At 43.5% G+C, this 16,302-nt stretch overlaps 6 protein-coding genes across 12 annotated transcripts; 3 read left to right on the forward strand and 3 right to left on the reverse strand.

Moving 5' to 3' along the window:
• Positions 1–49: 49 nt before the first annotated feature.
• Glg1 (Golgi apparatus protein 1) lies at positions 50–7,617 on the reverse strand. 2 transcript variants are annotated; one of them, XM_018008493.2, is made up of 6 exons: positions 6,488–7,617; positions 5,223–6,432; positions 4,777–5,168; positions 4,298–4,666; positions 705–1,074; positions 50–629 (listed from the first exon to the last, which is right to left on the reverse strand). In XM_018008493.2, exons 1-6 carry the CDS (start codon positions 7,229–7,231, stop codon positions 352–354), a joined length of 3,363 nt encoding a protein of 1,120 aa, XP_017863982.1. In that variant the 5' UTR covers positions 7,232–7,617; the 3' UTR covers positions 50–351. The 2 variants fall into 2 exon arrangements, with proteins under 2 accessions (XP_017863982.1, XP_017863983.1); XM_018008494.2 differs by having other exon boundaries at positions 4,789–5,168; positions 6,488–7,616.
• Est-Q (Esterase Q) lies at positions 1,204–4,768 on the forward strand. Of its 2 annotated transcripts, XR_016270098.1 has the most exons (6): positions 1,204–1,620; positions 1,731–1,874; positions 2,353–3,004; positions 3,060–3,250; positions 3,317–4,474; positions 4,548–4,768. XR_016270098.1 is itself a non-coding variant. In XM_018008495.2 (5 exons), the coding sequence occupies exons 1-5, from the start codon at positions 1,219–1,221 to the stop codon at positions 3,749–3,751; spliced, it is 1,824 nt and encodes a 607-aa protein (XP_017863984.2). In that variant the 5' UTR covers positions 1,204–1,218; the 3' UTR covers positions 3,752–4,768. The 2 variants fall into 2 exon arrangements, 1 of the variants encoding a protein (XP_017863984.2); XM_018008495.2 differs by having other exon boundaries at positions 3,317–4,768.
• A 137-nt stretch (positions 7,618–7,754) lies between the features above and the next one.
• Positions 7,755–10,485, forward strand: Psn (presenilin). Of its 4 annotated transcripts, none has more exons than XM_018006994.2 (8): positions 7,755–7,914; positions 7,991–8,254; positions 8,313–8,551; positions 8,613–9,043; positions 9,108–9,206; positions 9,260–9,574; positions 9,866–10,030; positions 10,095–10,485. In XM_018006994.2, exons 2-8 carry the CDS (start codon positions 8,069–8,071, stop codon positions 10,361–10,363), a joined length of 1,704 nt encoding a protein of 567 aa, XP_017862483.1. In that variant the 5' UTR covers positions 7,755–7,914; positions 7,991–8,068; the 3' UTR covers positions 10,364–10,485. The 4 variants fall into 4 exon arrangements, with proteins under 4 accessions (XP_017862483.1, XP_017862484.1, XP_017862482.1 ...); XM_018006995.2 differs by having other exon boundaries at positions 7,757–7,914; positions 7,994–8,254; XM_018006993.2 differs by having other exon boundaries at positions 7,822–8,254.
• Positions 10,438–11,627, reverse strand: mRpL15 (mitochondrial ribosomal protein L15). The gene is made up of 3 exons (XM_018007012.2): positions 11,490–11,627; positions 11,321–11,425; positions 10,438–11,247 (listed from the first exon to the last, which is right to left on the reverse strand). The coding sequence occupies exons 2-3, from the start codon at positions 11,423–11,425 to the stop codon at positions 10,489–10,491; spliced, it is 864 nt and encodes a 287-aa protein (XP_017862501.1). The 5' UTR covers positions 11,490–11,627; the 3' UTR covers positions 10,438–10,488.
• A 12-nt stretch (positions 11,628–11,639) lies between these two features.
• Positions 11,640–14,201, forward strand: CtIP (CTBP-interacting protein). 2 transcript variants are annotated; one of them, XR_016270099.1, is made up of 5 exons: positions 11,640–11,781; positions 11,837–12,473; positions 12,540–13,146; positions 13,205–13,687; positions 13,759–14,201. XR_016270099.1 is itself a non-coding variant. In XM_018007001.2 (4 exons), exons 1-4 carry the CDS (start codon positions 11,694–11,696, stop codon positions 13,397–13,399), a joined length of 1,527 nt encoding a protein of 508 aa, XP_017862490.1. In that variant the 5' UTR covers positions 11,640–11,693; the 3' UTR covers positions 13,400–14,201. The 2 variants fall into 2 exon arrangements, 1 of the variants encoding a protein (XP_017862490.1); XM_018007001.2 differs by having other exon boundaries at positions 13,205–14,201.
• Hpd (4-hydroxyphenylpyruvate dioxygenase) lies at positions 13,410–15,168 on the reverse strand. Its single transcript, XM_018007007.2, has 5 exons — positions 15,018–15,168; positions 14,777–14,803; positions 14,331–14,714; positions 13,610–14,263; positions 13,410–13,552 (listed from the first exon to the last, which is right to left on the reverse strand). Exons 1-5 carry the CDS (start codon positions 15,018–15,020, stop codon positions 13,478–13,480), a joined length of 1,143 nt encoding a protein of 380 aa, XP_017862496.1. The 5' UTR covers positions 15,021–15,168; the 3' UTR covers positions 13,410–13,477.
• Positions 15,169–16,302: the final 1,134 nt, after the last annotated feature.

Raw genomic sequence — 16,302 nt, forward strand, 5'->3', positions numbered from 1 at the left:
GATAATTAAGCCTATAGCGCGCCAGTTTAAAAATTATAATAGCCACTAGTTTATTTTATTTATAAAAATACAATTTATTATACAATTGAAATCATTACACAAAGAATAAAACATACAAATCACTTATTTACTTATGTTTTCTGTGAAATTAATTACACTTTTTTGGTCTTATTAACGAGTAAGCCACAAATTGCCCTAAAAAAAATAGCTGCTTGCAATGGGAAGAGGTCCAAAAAATCATAAAATACAAGCGCGAATTAATTTGGGAAGCGCACAGTTTTAACCTACAAACATTTCACGATACTATAGATCAACTATTCTTACACAATTATCAACTACAGTCTGTTTACATTATTTATTCTTTAAGCCCATTGCACGTTTTGTGGCGCGACCAAGGAAGATGCCCGTCAGAAAGACTAAGCCCGTGGCGCTCATTAATATCACAAGGAAGAACTTCCGTGCCGGTGATGCGACCACCTGCTGTACCAGCTGTCCCATATCCTCCAATGGCAGGGCCAGTGTATCGTCCGCATTACGAAACATTTCAATACGCTTCTGCAGCTTGTCGCGGCAGTCCGGCTCCAGTGATTTTGGCGACTCGCGCAATAATCTACGCAGACAATCCAGCTCTTAGTGAATGCAGAAATTAAAAGCAAAAATGGATATTAATTATTAGCATATAAAATTCCATTAAGAAAGCTTACTGCGTGCATTGCCACTAGCCACATTGCCGCAATATCGCAATAGATCCACAGTGCAAGCCATTTCCAGTATGGGATCCACATGAATATCCGCCTTGGCCTCGGCTATCAGTGTAGCCACCTCCAGTTGGCACTCGCGATTAATTAGCTGCTTGCGCAGAAAGGCCGCCTTCAAGCATTCCTCGACCTGGCCATGCTCATCCGCATCCATATACTTTTTGCAGAGTTCCTGTATCTCAGACTTGCAGAAGTGCTGCAGCACGGGATTCAGCTTATAGTTTAATGCCTGCTCCTGCAGTATTTTGATCATCTCCTGAGCGCATTTGTCATCCAACTTGGATTGTCTGAATTTCTCCTTTAGGCATTTAATAACCTATTCATATGAAAGGTAAGAGAAATTTGTTTACAGTCAATTATGAGGAATACCATTAACGAAGAGAATTCCTAATCAAGAATATTTCTATTTAAATTGACTTGCTTTCACCGCAATTTGAATAGCCTCCGCTAACTCATTTTCATGACTTTTCCGATTTATATGGAATACAGTATAATATTTTCGCCAGCTGAGTTGATAGAACTGTTTGCAGCGATAACGAACCGTAATAAACGATCGCAATTGTCGAGCTGGTTGGGCTCGCACGTTCTTCCCGTTCAGTTCAATTCGATGCGTAGACGTGTCGTATACGTGATGTTAGCTCTTTGCGGGCTGGTGCTCACTGGCCTCGTCGCCTGGCTGCTGGTCTCGATGATTGCGGTAGCGGATGCACAGACACCGATGTCAACGCTGACCGTGGAGCTCTCCGGACAACAGGGCACAGTGCGCGGCAATTACGGACAGACAGCGTGGACGGGGCAGACCTTCATGCAATTCCGTGGCATTCCCTACGCAGAGCCGCCCGTTGGAAATCTGCGCTTTCGTGTGGGTTAATAGTCCAATTTGTCGACTAGTGATACGACAACTGATAAACGACCTTTATGACGCTATTTATATATTGTACCTTCCCACAAAAAAAAAAAAATAAAAAACAGCCACCGGTTGCTCGCTCACCCTGGTCTGAGACACTCGATACCTTGGACTTTGGCCAACGCTGCCCCGTGATAACCAATTTGGATCCAAAGATGTCTGACGCTCAGCTAGAAGATTGCCTAAATCTGTGCGTCTACACAAAGAACGTAAGTGGTATCGAAATTTAACCTTAATTTAATTAGATTAGAATCGAATTTGTTTTTGAGATTTTGTAAGCATCTAATTAATTGAAAATGACTTTTGAAGTAGCCATAAAGTGTAGAGGATTTTAATTAACTTCAATTCAAGCACTTAAGTAAAAGAAAAGATCAGAGGGAAACTAAATAGACGTAGACCTTATTTAGTTATAGCTCAATAGCCCTATATATTGTATATAATATAAACAATGATAAACAGCTGTTGCAGTAGCTGTTTTTCCAATTGGCGATAAATAGTTGACAATCCAGAATTAATATGAGTCAACCTAAATTCAAGCATGAAATTGAAATATGGTTTAAAACGCTTTTTATCAGTATTGAAGAATTTTATACCAAGTTTCTGAAATTGAACTTCGACTTTAACTTTTGAAAATCGCGTAGGAAGGTGATTCGTATAATTCAATCACTTTTGTGCCTCCTTTTACAGCTCACAGCGCGTCAGCCGGTAATGTTCTATGTGTATGGCGGCGGCTATTACAATGGCTCATCGCAGGATCATCCGCCGCACTATTTGCTGGAGCGTGATATTGTCCTGGTGGTGCCACATTATCGCGTGGGCGCTCTGGGCTGGCTCTCTACACTCACTGAGCAGCTGCCTGGTAATGCGCCGATAGGCGACATACTTCTGGCCTTAGATTGGGTGCAGCGGCATATACACAGATTTGGCGGTGATCCCAACCAGGTGACCATATTTGGACAGAGTGCTGGAGCGGGCGTTACCAGCGCCTTGCTGCTGAGTCCACGCACCGCCAAGCACCATTTTCAACGTGCAATTGTGCAATCCGGTTCGATATTCGCAAGCTGGGCTCTGCTCAAAGATCCCGCTGCCCAGGCCCAGAGAATCTGCAAGGAGTTGCACTGTGAGCGCTGCGAGGAGCAGGAACAGCTCTTGCGCTGTGTGCGTTCTGCATCGGTGCTGGAGCTGCTGCAGGCTACCAAATCGGAGAGTTTCTCTCCCCTTGTGGGCGATCTTCAGGGCATACTGCCAGAACATCCGGAGGAACTGCTCAAGCGCCGTCAGCGTTCTGTGCCGCTCATGACGGGCTTCACACAGCACGACGGCTCCTTTGTGCTTGCCTGTGAGTGGACATAGACTAATATTTCAGAATCTTTTCTTGATCCAATCCTTTGCAGCATATTACGATGCTTTGGCAGCCAAGCTCGTCAATGTCAGTGATCTCAGCGTGCGTCAGTTTTCCCAGGGTCTCATCGACATGGCTAAGGACTCCACAGGTTTGGCAGACAATTTGTTATATCGCCTGCTCTTCACGCGACAGCTGTTGGAAAGCCACGCCCACAAGGCTGCGCTGCCTGCATATTTTGATGTGAGTTGGAGCAGAAGTCATTAATTGAGCTTTAGCTGATTTTTTCTCTCTCTCTCTCTTTCTCAGCTCACTTCGACAATTTATATGAAGTCGCCCGTCATCAGCCTGGCCACCAAGCTGTTCACACATCGATCGGGCACTCCTGTCTATGTCTACAGCTTCGAGTATGAGGGCGAGCACACCCGGTTTGGCTACGAGTTTGGCAATGAGCATTATCCCTTCAATGGCGGCGTGCATCACTCCAACGACAATATCTATCTATTTGCCACGCATTCACTGCAAATGGAAGACACACTCATGGCCCAGAACATGGTGGAGCTATGGACATCGTTTGCCATTGACGGTGTGCCCAAAGATCTGAATCCTCTGACCAGTGCCAGTGGACCTTACAATCGCCTCGGCCTCCACGTAAAGACGGGCGACGATTTGCTGGAAACGCTCACAGCAACAATTGATGATCCAGACAATTCGCGTTTGCAGCGCAAAAATGTGGAGTTTTAAGAAGCCATTAAAATAGGAAATCGGGGTAAAATGTTTTTTTTTTTCGTATATGTATATATATATTATTTTATAGACTTGGAAATGTAATGGAGCTGACTAAACCAACCATATTAACTATACTCGTATATATATTAGCATGAGAATAAACAAAGGGCCCAGCTAGCGCTTAATTTAAATCCTTTGCATCATAGAGTTCAATATAAATTTACGAATTGCTATTCAGAGGGCAGTTTATAATATATAAATACTTTAAAGATAAGTTGATGGAGTGACTTGCTTTCACCTTTGGTATTATAGATAGATATCACTTTACGAGTTGCAAATAACTATATAGTACATACATTATATATTTACTTGAAGATAGATTATACTTTACACATTTAGAATCAGCTAACCCAATACAGTCGCATCTACTTTCTACACTCCCTTATCATCTTAATTGAAAATGCTTCCCCTATTCTTTCTCATGCTTTCTCATTCGTTTGCCTTGACCGCATGTCAAATCAATTAATTTCCTTTGATAAAATATGTCAATTGACTACTCACCTTTCCATTGAGTTCCTCATTCGGTTGAGATTGTATCACAATATTGGAGCAGTAGCGATCAATGTTCTTGCCACAGGCGCTCTGTAGCGTTGGATTGAAACGAAAGTCTGTATTTTGTTCGATCATTCGATTGACGACCACCAAATGACACCGTTGATCAAATGTGGGATCATCCTTGTAGGTCTTTAAGCAGTTCAGCAGCTGCATAGATTCAGTGTTGGGACAGAATTTATATATCATCTCCTTGCAGGTGTTGACTAGAGTATAGTCGGTGCCGCTGTCCCCCAGCTCCGAGCGTTTGATCATGAATATCGCATGATGACAGTTCTTGCCCAGGCGTGATGTTTTCTGTATCAGACACTCCAGGGCCTGTAAAAAATGTGTCTTAGTAATTTGTACTCAAAGAATTGAATAAGTTTATCATTGTAGGTGTTGGGTTGTGTTAGTGGATTAATAATGGCTTGACTTGGATGACTTGCATTTTTATTCACCTGACCGGGGCCATTTTGATCAGAGCAGAACTGCTTTAATTCGTTCTTGCAAACGTTAGCCAACTTGGGATCAAGCGAAATACTTTCACGTTGCTGATACAGCTGCGACTTGACCTGCTGTCTGCATTCCTTTGGTATCTGATGCCGCTGAGCGCGTATCGTATCGTTGCGCATGACCTCACTAAGGCAGGCGACAACCTCGTTTTTGGTGGCGCTTGCACCACAGAAGCGCAATACATGCGGACGGCACGCCTCCTTGAATTTGGTCGTGAAATGGTAGCTCTTTAGCGAGATTATCTGAAAGTGTTCGATGGCAGCGCGACAGCCCTTGTTCAGGTCAGCATCGTTTTTGTGCGAAATCAGGCAGTCCATCATGTTGCCTAAAAGATAGAGAGCATTAGTTGCGGAGCAACTGGTAAACTAGCTAAGCTAACCGCCATCCTTGCCGGCATTAAGTATTTCCGAGCAATGCTTTTGCATTGCCTCCGAGCAAGTGGCCATTATGACCGGATTCATCTCAATGTTGGCTGCTTCCTCCTCTGTGTACTTGGTCACCACAGCCCTACACTCAGGCTGCAGCTTCTCGAGCCTGTTCTGCAGGCACTCCATTTCGGAGCCCTTCTCGGTGAGCTCGCCACAGAACTGGGACAAGTCGGAGAGACAGTAATCTTCAACCTCTGGTATCAGATCTACAGATATCGCCCGCTGCCGCATCACACGTTTGACCTCCCTAAAGCAGTCCTTGCGCAACGTATGATGCTCGTCCTCGCTGTATGCCATGCGATGCAGGCAGGGCAATATCATGGGGCCACGCTCGGGATCCATTTGTACATCCTGTATATCGTCCCATTGGTGCTTGGCGCGGCAGTACTTGACAGCATCGTCGCGGCAGTGCTTGTAGAGCTGCGGGTCCAGTTTGAAGTCGCGCGCCACAAAATACTCGATGATAAGCAAGGCCTGCTCACATTCCGGGCGCATAGCGGTCGTGCCTATGTGTTCTATAAGGCAGCTCATAACACGCGCTTCGCCGCCTTCCACGTCCTTGCAGGCAACATCAACGACTTTTTTGCAGGCACGCCTAAGCACAGGATCGACACGCCAGTCCTCGCCCGCATCGCTGGCCTTGATTAATGTCTCCAGTCCACGCTGACACTGAGCTGTGACGCGTCGCTGTGGCCGCCTTGCGCGCACATGATACATAAGGCAGTGAATGATTTCCCCACCAGAACTGGAGAGGCCGTTAACCAGCTGCGACTTGTGTTCGTCGGGACAGAACTTGGGTATATCGTCGGCACAGTCGCTGAGCAGCTCGGGCGACAGTTGAAAGTCTGTCATGAGCATGCGTCGATGATCGTCCAGTTCAACGATGCACTCGGGCGCCAACTTCGTACCGTTCTTCGACACAGACTCCAGGCAAAGCAAGATTTGCGCCAATCGCACCTGCTTATCCTCGGAGACGCCGCGTCGGCAGTGATGCAGTTTGATGTCATCCTTGCACGCCTTGGCCAGACCATGCGAAACTCGATAATCTTTGCCCATTTGCTGGTCACGCAATGTTATCTGAGCTGCACACTGGCTGCTTAGTGCTGGATCATTCTTGTGCCGGACGAGACACTTGTAGGAGCTCGCCGAACCGGCACGTTCCTGCAGAATAGATTGAGCATTAGTTACGTTACAATTTAATCATTAGCCAACTCACTTGTGGGCACAGCGCAGTCAGATCTCCGGAGCACACGCGAAACAGTTCCAACATGCCACGCTGTTGCTCAATGGCATTGATAGCCACTTTGCAGTTGATGTCCATCGTTGATTGGCTAGCATGGGCAACGAGGCATTGGGCCGTGCCCAGCTGGGAGAGCATCGACGGCAAATGCTCAATATTCATGCGTCCACACTTCAGCTGCTCCACCTGACCGCCGCAGGCTGCATAGAAGTCGCCAATACTGGCGTAGTCCTGACCAAGAGACGTATAAGCACGACGTAACTGCTGCTGGCAGCCGCTGCTCTGTGGCAATTGTTGACGTTTGTCTTCCAGGCAGGACCACAGATCGACCGAGTTAAGGCAGGTTAATAGCTTTGTTTGCTCATCGGCACAATAGCTAGGCAGGAATATGTGCTCCACCCAAGAGTTGAGCTGCAGCTGGCGCTGTTGCAGCCAGAGCGCATGTTGGCAGTCATCGGGCAGTGCCTCCAACTGACTGGAGCTGAAGCTCAACGCGCACTCCAGCATGGCCAAATTGTCAGTTGACTTTAGATGGGTGCAATAGTTTTGCAGATCCTTGCAGCCTGGCAGATCGATGATGCTGTGCAACTGAGCTGCAGTTGCCTTGCTATTGTCGGCGACAACAGAGGCGCGGCGTATGCGAACTTTCGCGGGGAGCACGTCATCGTCGCCTGCTGCTGCCCACAGCCACGACAACAGCAGCAAACACTCAAGTTTCATATTTGTTCTGGGGAAATGCTCTCAATCTTAACTGGACATTTAAGCAGGTGCATATAACAATGCTGCACTGTATACTGACTGTACACAATTATAATAACAAAAATATATATATCAATTTAAAATATCAATTCGTTACACGTTTGCTATTCATAAAGTTCCAAGCGCAACAAGATATTGACAAAAGACCGGTAGAAAATGCAGCGCTTAACTATTTTTCATTTCTTTTTAATACGAACTGTGTACGTTCGGTGAGTTGAAGTGACCCTTATGCTTTTTTATACAGAATAACCATTTAAATATCTAAATTTAGTAATTTTTTGTGCAATAGAGAATTACACGATCTTCTCAGTTTTTTTTTATTAGAACACATCGATAGACATATCGAACTTTGTGACGTCATGCTGCAAACAAAATGTTCAAAACATGTTGCATCGATGATTTGTTGAGCAATAACATATATACTAAATCAAATTATTTAGTTTTGAAAACTATTTTTTTTTTCATGAAAACTAAATAAAATATTTCAAAACGTTATTTGTAAAGTTCTTTTTATTCTACGTGTATTAATATTGTCGATAAATTTGCTTATTTTGGGCTGCTCATCTCTAGCAGTCTATGAGTCGTTCAGAAACTGAAGAAAGTTTTTCAAGCTGGCAAGCTTTTAATTTTAAATACCAGTAATTGTATGTAGAGAATACTTAAGTCATCACATTCAATCAATCATCATACTGACGCACTCCATATTGCGAACATTTAAAGTAGCGTCCTCCAACTACGGCATCACGGTGGGCGTCTACAGAAGCTGAGGAGGCGTCGGCTAACGAACGCACACCGCTCATGGACGCACACGTAGCCCCATCTTCGTCGTCTTCGTCGGCGGCGTCAGCTGGCGCTCATGGCAGCCTGAGCGGCGCAGCAGAGCGTTTGGAGCGTCCTCCAAGGCGACAACAAGCAAACCAACGCAACAATTACGGTTCGAATGGAAATCAGGAGCAAATGAACAACGCAGATCAAGCTGATGGGGTAAGTTTATTTAAAAACTTTATATTAATTACATAGCTAATCTTTTCGTAATCTGCAGGCTGTACTAGCCGTACCCAGTGTTGTCATCCGTGAATCGGCATCTCGGCCTTCAAGACTTAGTGCTGGCGGCGGCGGCGCCGGTGATGGTGAACCCGGACAACCTGCCGAAGAGGAGCAGGGCCTTAAATACGGTGCCCAACATGTTATCAAGCTATTTGTGCCAGTTTCGCTATGCATGCTGGTCGTTGTGGCCACCATTAACTCAATCAGCTTCTACAACAGCACAGATGTTTATCTGTGAGTATACTCAATAGACTATCAATATTTCCATATCTCACATATCTCCATCCATTGACAGGCTTTACACACCGTTTCATGAGCTCTCGCCGGAGCCGAGTATTAAGTTTTGGAATGCCTTAGGCAACTCCTTAATACTTATGAGCGTCGTGGTAGTAATGACCATATTGCTCATCGTCCTATATAAGAAACGCTGCTATCGCGTCATACACGGCTGGCTTATACTCTCCTCGTTTATGCTCCTATTTATTTTCTCTTACTTGTACTTGGAGGAGTTGCTCCGTGCATACAACATTCCCATGGACTATCCGACGGCTGTGCTGATTATGTGGAACTTCGGCGTAGCTGGCATGATAGCCATACATTGGCAGGGCCCATTGCGATTGCAACAGGGCTACCTTATATTCGTAGCAGCTCTGATGGCCCTGGTGTTTATTAAATATCTGCCTGAATGGACGGCCTGGGCTGTGCTAGCAGCCATCTCCGTATGGGGTATAGTTTTGTCTTTTATATGCCATATTTTTAAAATCGGTTTTAATTTATCTCTTGATTACAGATCTCATAGCTGTATTGTCACCACGGGGACCTCTGCGTATATTGGTAGAGACTGCACAGGAGCGCAACGAGCAGATCTTTCCTGCTTTGATCTATTCCTGTAAGTGAGCTACTCTCTCCATGATTGATCTCTCATTGCCAATGTCTTTGTAGCTACGGTCATTTATACCTACATGGGTACACACTATGCCCCAGAGCAACCCCAATCACAATCAGAATCAGAATCACAACCTCAAGCCCAACCATTGTCAACAGCCACATCATCGCCATCAAACAGCAACTCGACTGCTACAACGCGAACCACACACAACTCGTTGGCCTCGCCGGAGCTACCGACATGCTCAAGCAACTGTCGCCCAGGTACCTCGCGCACAAGTACTTCACGCGTCAATCAGCGCCAGCAGGACAATCAGGCGGCTGCTGAAGGTATGCCACTTGTGACATTTAAAACAAATTTGCACGGAAACGGTACATATGCATTTATTTTTTATAATTTTATTAATCTCTTAAAAGTATATTATTTCGCTTGTGTACTCTAAACTATGTTTTGTGATTTGCGCCTAAATTAGAGAATATGGAATCGCCTTTCGATTCCTGCATTGATTGAATTGTCAGTTGCCTGATTTAGCGCAAATGCTAATGCATGTTGAAATTTCTTCTGGTTTAGTTGTTTAAATGGTGCTAGAGTGTCTATATGTCTATCTACTTTAATTTTACTTCCAACAATAATTTAAATATGCATTTTCTACAATTTAACAGAGGAAGCCGCAGGATTCACACAGGAATGGTCTTCGAATCTCAACAATCGTGTGGCGCGTCGCCAAATCGAGGTACAAAGCACACAAAGCGGCAATCCACGTCGAGCCAATGAATACCGCACAGTACCTGCGCCCGAGCAGCAACAACCGGAGCCTCAGGAAGAACGTAAGTATACGGTATATATATGGATATACTTTTGCTAAATATTATTTTATTATCTAATTTATAGGTGGCATAAAGCTTGGTCTAGGCGATTTCATCTTCTATTCCGTGCTGGTTGGTAAAGCATCCACCTATGGCGACTGGACCACTACAATTGCCTGCTTCGTGGCCATATTGATTGGCCTTTGCCTGACCCTGCTGCTATTGGCCATTTGGCGCAAGGCCTTGCCCGCTCTGCCTATTTCTATAACATTTGGTCTGATCTTTTGCTTTGCCACTAACTTCTTGGTTAAGCCTTTTATGGAGAGACTGTCCGCTAAACAGGTGTTTATATAAAATGACAATTAGTGGATAGATATATATATAAATATGTATATTAAATACTAGTATTCTCTGTAACCAAAACACCGTTTTACAATACAATCTTTATTTAACAAAGTATAGTAACAAACAAATAAGGCTTATGTTGTTTTTAACTTGACTATTGTTTTGTCTACTAAGTTTATTAGCCAACCTGGTTCTAGCCCATGAAATAGCTGTCGTGGATCCTTGGCTGCAGTGAGCATTTCATAGTTTGGATCATCCTCGATACGAGGCAGCTCATAGCCATATTTTTGTGCCAGCACCAAGCGCTCCTTACTTATCTCCTCAGGATTGGCTAAATAGCCGCGATTCCTGGCATCTGTGTAGTACTCAATAGCATCCTGTGGCGGCAGCATTCGCAGTGGGATAGGTACTCCCTTTTCGAACCATTTCTTCGGATTGGAAAGTATGTGAACGCTGCGTGGATCATAGTAAGCAGTGCGGATAACACCGCCATTGCGCTCCACAGCTGCTATGACCGCTTCACTTGCATGCTGCACCTCGATGTTAATCTTGGCCTTGAAATTGTCCAATCCTTCGTCAGTCAACTGAAATCCATACTGAAGCTCTGCAGGTTTCAGAGTCATCAGACCAGAATTGCACAGAGTGGCGATGTCAATCGGTTGGCTGATGTCGATGCGATTGGTGTCGATCAGCACCTGTAGCTGTAGCATCGAAATTGGCGGATATTCTCGGCGCATGTGGTGTCCCTTGTAATAGGGCTCGTAGGGAAAGCGCAAGTAGAAAGGTTGATTTCCCGTTTCGTAGCCCAAGCGCATAAAATTCTGTCGCTGGCCAGATCCTTTATTACCGGCACCATGCTTGTCGCCACCATGTTGTGCACGCCCGCGTTTGTCCTACAAATCGAGGAATGTTATGAGAACATGGATTGATTGCACTGTTATTCAACCGGTCACAGATTTTACTCACGTTCTGCTTGGAGTTTGGATTTGGTCGTAGATTGCCAATTTGTACGCGCGGCAAGGTACGTAAAAGCTTTAAGGCCTTGTCTGTGCTTTCACGCAAGTGTGCCATCTAAAGTTTAATTAATAAAATTATATTTTCTACTAAAAACCGACACGAGAGTGAGTAAATTTACCGCTGTCGTTAATTAGCACTGCTAGCACTAAACTGTTAACAAACACTGGCTGCAAGCGTTGCCAGAAAATTCATGGCCCTTACGTTTTTAAAATTCTATTTGAGCTTCCATCCCTAGAGCACTGAATTTTCCCACTCAAAATAAAAACAAAGATTAAAATTCTTATTTATTTTCTAAGCAATAATACTTATTCTTGCTGCTAATATGAAGTGTACCGCGTGTCAAGGCAAAAGTGACGCAACAATAAAATGCTTTTTGAAAGCTATGGATACCATTAAAGAACACTTTTTAAGTAAGCCGCTAATAGCTCAGCTAGAGCACATTAAATATGACACATTTTCTTATAGTGATGCAGGGTCTGTGTGCAGAAAAGGAAACAAGTATTAGTCAATTAAACAAGCGTAACGAAAAGCTCCATACCGCGCTTGATATGCTGCGACAGGGACAGGAGCAACGCCTCAAGTCGAGCCCCAAACGTCGTAGATTGTCGCCCAAAAAACCTCAAATTAAACATAGCAACACGCAACAGGCGCAAACGTCTCCATTGATACCTGAGAGTCAGAGCTCACTTAATATGAATATAGCTCTTTGTTCGGATGATGACGAAGAAGAAATTATTACAGAAACGGAGCCACCTATCAGTCCTTACAAACCCTGGAAGACGCGTCGCAAGTCAAACACACGAAATTGCGAAAATGAACAACCGACTAGCACAACAGCAACAACAACAACTACTACAACTGCAGCAACAACAGATGCCAACAGCCCCTGGATGGGCAAAGTACCCAAAGACCGACTGCCAATGGGTAAGACGAAAATGTCGCTCACAATACGCAGCGATTCACCAAGATTAAAGCAAACTCGCTTGCAATTCGATGCTCCCAAGAGCAATAATATATCCTGCGATAAAGATATTATTGACTCCAGTCCGAATTTATATTCTTCGCTAAAACATGCTAAGCAATCACGTTCCCTTTTACAGAGGTTAGTAGGTTGCATTTTTATATTAAGCTATATTATAACAAAAATTAACCATTAATAAGTTTGCAGAGTCGACAACAACAGCGTCTCAGATATCAAACCTATCGCCGACATCGCAAAGACACCAATAAGCAATAAGACTCCCGTGTTTGAAATGGATGACGATGATTCATTCTTTGATCTATGTCCAGACCCGTCAGCATCTCAGCCAGCTTCAGGACTTGCTCTACCGTCTTTGAGCGGCACTTCAGATACGTCAAGCGTAGTGCTGCTCACACCTGCCACACAGGATATTGTGTTCATTGATGATAGCATTACTGAAAATACCTCTCTGAATACTATGGCTTTTATGGAAGAGGTCATAAAAGAGGATGACAAAGTTTCGCTGACAAAACTACAGGATTTCGAAGCGGAGCTAATTCGAAAGCGTCAATCAGAGGCAGCCAAAGTAAAACCAAATACTGATGCTGTTAGGGTGAAACATGAGCCGCTAACAGAGCTGCCAACTCCTTTTGGTAATGAATCAACCAAGTTGCCAGCTGACTTTGAAATGGACGATGACCAGGAAGATGCAGACGAGGAGGAGGAAATATTTCCTCGTCCCATTGTAGTCAAACAAGAACCCGAATTAAGTTTAAAGCAACGCTACAATATTACTTGCCCACAGTGCGAAAAGGTAAATGGCTTTTACTTTTCTCCATTTTCATTGTTTCATATACATATATTTCTTACAGTTTATCACATTTATGGGCACGAACTTGAATGACGAAAAGATACAAATGTATCTAAATAATTGCAGACACGAACGGGAATTCGAAAACAACACACCACCCGGCTTTTGGAACCCGCACATGGTTTCGTTTACGGCTGAAGATCCACGCAGCAAAGTTCATGTTGATCGTCGCTTTGTCGAAGGACGAAAGAAATAAGACTTATAGATGGATTTTAATAGCCATTGGCAAATGCTTTATATTTCTATGAACATATCATTACATCTTAGTCGTAAGTTACAAATTGCCACGTTTGGCCTGTTCGATCTCAATCGCAGTGAAGAGCGACTTGAAGTTGCCGGCGCCGAATCCCTAGAATAAAATTGATAATTAAACACCAATCGAATGACGACTGAATATAAATCTTACATTGTGATTGAAACGCTGAATGACCTCCAGGAAGAGCGTTGGCCTGTCCTGGCAATTCTTCGTAAAGATCTGCAACAGGTAACCATTCTCATCGAAATCAACCAGAATGTTCAGTTTCTTCAGTATCTCCATATCCTCCTTAATTTTAGTGCGACTGTGCGACAGCTGCTCCTGAAGTATATCATAGTACGACGGAGGAATGGTCAAGAACTCCGTGCCGCGTGCCCGCAAGTTAGTCACAGCTCCAATAATATCATCTGTATTGAGCGCAATGTGCTGCACACCTGCTCCGCCATAGTAGTCCACATACTCTTGAATCTGGGACTTCTTTTTGCCATTGGCTGGCTCGTTGATGGGCATCTTCACAGTCTCCTCGTAGTTGGCCATGACGATGGAGCGCAGCGCCGAGTATTCCGTGTGTATCTGAGAATCGTCCACAGACCAGAAACGATGGAACTGCAAAATGCGCTCATACCAAGCAGCCACGCTCTCCATTTGCAAGTCCGGCTGATTGCCCACCACATGATCGATGAAGTTCAACTTTGCCGGCGGCAGATGTTCCAGCAGCACATCCTTAATGCCGCGCTGAAAGCCAGGCAAAAAGTCGCCCTTGTAGCCATTGCGCTCCACAAAAGTGTGAGTCGTATCGCCGTACTGCAAAAAGAGTAAGAGAATTTTAATTTTGTGTTATGAATTATTTAATTTAAACTCGACAACTTACCGTCTTAATGGTGGCAAATCTCACAAAACCCTGGTCATCGCTCTCCTCCCAAATATCGCGCACAACTTCAGCGCCACGGGAAACCGCCAGGTTAAAGATTGCATTCAAATCCTCCACTTCGAAGGCCACATCCTTGACACCGTCACCGTGGCGCATCAAGTGCAAGCCATGCTCCTCGTTATCGGTCTCATACGCCGATACAAACACAAAGACAATCTTGTTCTGGCGCACAGCATGCTTCGCATAGCGTCGCTCGCCCGTCTCCAATCCCTGATAGCCAAGTGGTTCAAAGCCCAATCGGGTCGTATAATAGCTGGCCGCCTGCTTGGCGTTGCCAACGTAAAACGTTAGATGATCAAAGCTTAAGAATTTTCCGGCTTCTGGCTAAATACGAATCATAGGTTAATAACTCCGATCATTGATTAACATATATATGAATTACTTACTTTGGATCCTTTGTCAGTATAGCTGGTCTGTAGATAAAAATAAGAGCAAAAGAAAGTAATAGGTTTAGTTTGACTGACTAAATATGCAGATTTAGGTAGACATAAATTATATTTTAAGTGACGATCATCATATTTAGCTTGGTATTTCCTTAGTCATTCATAAAAAACACTTTCATAGTGAGTTCCTTCACTTTGTCGGATTATATAACTACTCTTGGCATATTCACAAGCAAATCTTTACCATTATCACTCAGACTCAATTTATGCAAAACTCTTCCTCACACGCGTTATATAAGGTTTCTTCTGTAGACTTCAGCTGCGATCCGTAGATCTTCACAAATACACTATGGCCACGGCACGTTGAAATCTGGCCTTATATAGGCCCACATCTCGGCTGATCTTGTTGATCAGTTGAAAATCCTGCTCATTTAAATATATGTCAAACTAGTATTCTGTTTACGAGTATTAAGAATCTAGCTGTTTTTCTTATTGTTGCTAATCATTAATATATTCGCATATTTAATTACAAATTGCAGAATTTGTTTACTGGAACAGGTGCTGTGACCTGTTATCATCAACTGCATATTATTTGTTTATTTGTTTATCGCAATTACATTGCAAGTTCTATTATTAATGTTTTGAGCGTAGCTTCGTCTATAATGTTGTTGCTCTAGTAAATTTCTTTCCCTTTGCCCAATGTAAACTTTGATAATTATGCAAAGCACCCGAATCGTTACTGATATCCAGTCGTTGTATTTCTTTTTTGCTTTTTGGATTTTTTAAAACAATTTGCCGGCTGGCGCTTAAATATTCATAAGCTCTACAGGTTTGCTGGGGTAATAGAAATACATATATATATATATATATATCTTTTTGTGTGTGTGTGTCAGTGTGTGCTTGTATGTATGCATTTGCCACGCGCTCGTTGCCAAGTTGTATTGAACTGGCTTCTGTTGCGAGCCCCCAAAATGATTAGTATACGACTATTAAGAATACGAAATGAGCTATGATATTTGTATTAATAAAATGTTTATTTTTGTATGCTTGAATTAAAATATTTTATTTTGCTTAAACAAAACTTGACAAGAATTCAAATAAAAACTCTTAAGTTTCTAAATAGTGGAACTATGGCATGTAAAATATTCTACATTAACGGAGAATATGATGGTAACTTTATATATATATTTGTATATTACATATCTAAAATATAAGTTTCTCGGAACTGCATACGCTGCTGATTATTTGCTGTAGATTTAAATTTACAATTAATTTCATTTTATTGATATAAATATATGCATACATACATACATATATTCCACATTGCTTTTATGCTCGTTTCTCATCGAGATTACAAATGTGCTTTTGCTCGCTCAAACAGTTTGTTAATGGCCCCATTCGCATTTGCTATCATATGCGGCAACAGGCGCTACCCATGGATACCCTGTAACCTCCGGCAGCTGCCCGCGACTATGGCCCAGGTTGTTGCTGCGAGTAGCTGCCCTAATAAGCCAATCATAATAAATGTC

This window comes from Drosophila arizonae, chromosome 4 (genome assembly GCF_054131065.1).
Source record: "Drosophila arizonae isolate 15081-1271.41 chromosome 4, UAZ_ARI_1.0, whole genome shotgun sequence".
Lineage (NCBI taxonomy): Eukaryota > Metazoa > Arthropoda > Insecta > Diptera > Drosophilidae > Drosophila > Drosophila arizonae.

Coding starts and splice junctions, on each gene's coding strand:
- Est-Q (XM_018008495.2), top strand. CDS start 1,219: ATGACTTTTCCGATTTATATGGAATACAGTATAATATTTTCGCCAGCT. Junction 1,621..1,730: donor TTGGAAATCTGCGCTTTCGT/GTGGGTTAATAG, acceptor AATAAAAAACAG/CCACCGGTTGCTCGCTCACC. Junction 3,251..3,316: donor CGCTGCCTGCATATTTTGAT/GTGAGTTGGAGC, acceptor TCTCTTTCTCAG/CTCACTTCGACAATTTATAT.
- Glg1 (XM_018008493.2), bottom strand. CDS start 7,231: ATGAAACTTGAGTGTTTGCTGCTGTTGTCGTGGCTGTGGGCAGCAGCA. Junction 5,169..5,222: donor TAATGCCGGCAAGGATGGCG/GTTAGCTTAGCT, acceptor TCTATCTTTTAG/GCAACATGATGGACTGCCTG. Junction 4,667..4,776: donor CCGGTCAGGTGAATAAAAAT/GCAAGTCATCCA, acceptor CATTTTTTACAG/GCCCTGGAGTGTCTGATACA.
- Psn (XM_018006994.2), top strand. CDS start 8,069: ATGGACGCACACGTAGCCCCATCTTCGTCGTCTTCGTCGGCGGCGTCA. Junction 9,044..9,107: donor AGCAGCCATCTCCGTATGGG/GTATAGTTTTGT, acceptor TCTTGATTACAG/ATCTCATAGCTGTATTGTCA. Junction 10,031..10,094: donor ACCGGAGCCTCAGGAAGAAC/GTAAGTATACGG, acceptor TCTAATTTATAG/GTGGCATAAAGCTTGGTCTA.
- mRpL15 (XM_018007012.2), bottom strand. CDS start 11,425: ATGGCACACTTGCGTGAAAGCACAGACAAGGCCTTAAAGCTTTTACGT. Junction 11,248..11,320: donor ATCCAAACTCCAAGCAGAAC/GTGAGTAAAATC, acceptor CTCGATTTGTAG/GACAAACGCGGGCGTGCACA.
- CtIP (XM_018007001.2), top strand. CDS start 11,694: ATGAAGTGTACCGCGTGTCAAGGCAAAAGTGACGCAACAATAAAATGC. Junction 12,474..12,539: donor TCACGTTCCCTTTTACAGAG/GTTAGTAGGTTG, acceptor ATAAGTTTGCAG/AGTCGACAACAACAGCGTCT. Junction 13,147..13,204: donor CTTGCCCACAGTGCGAAAAG/GTAAATGGCTTT, acceptor TATTTCTTACAG/TTTATCACATTTATGGGCAC.
- Hpd (XM_018007007.2), bottom strand. Junction 14,264..14,330: donor GATTTGCCACCATTAAGACG/GTAAGTTGTCGA, acceptor CTCTTTTTGCAG/TACGGCGATACGACTCACAC. Junction 13,553..13,609: donor TTCAGCGTTTCAATCACAAT/GTAAGATTTATA, acceptor ATTTTATTCTAG/GGATTCGGCGCCGGCAACTT.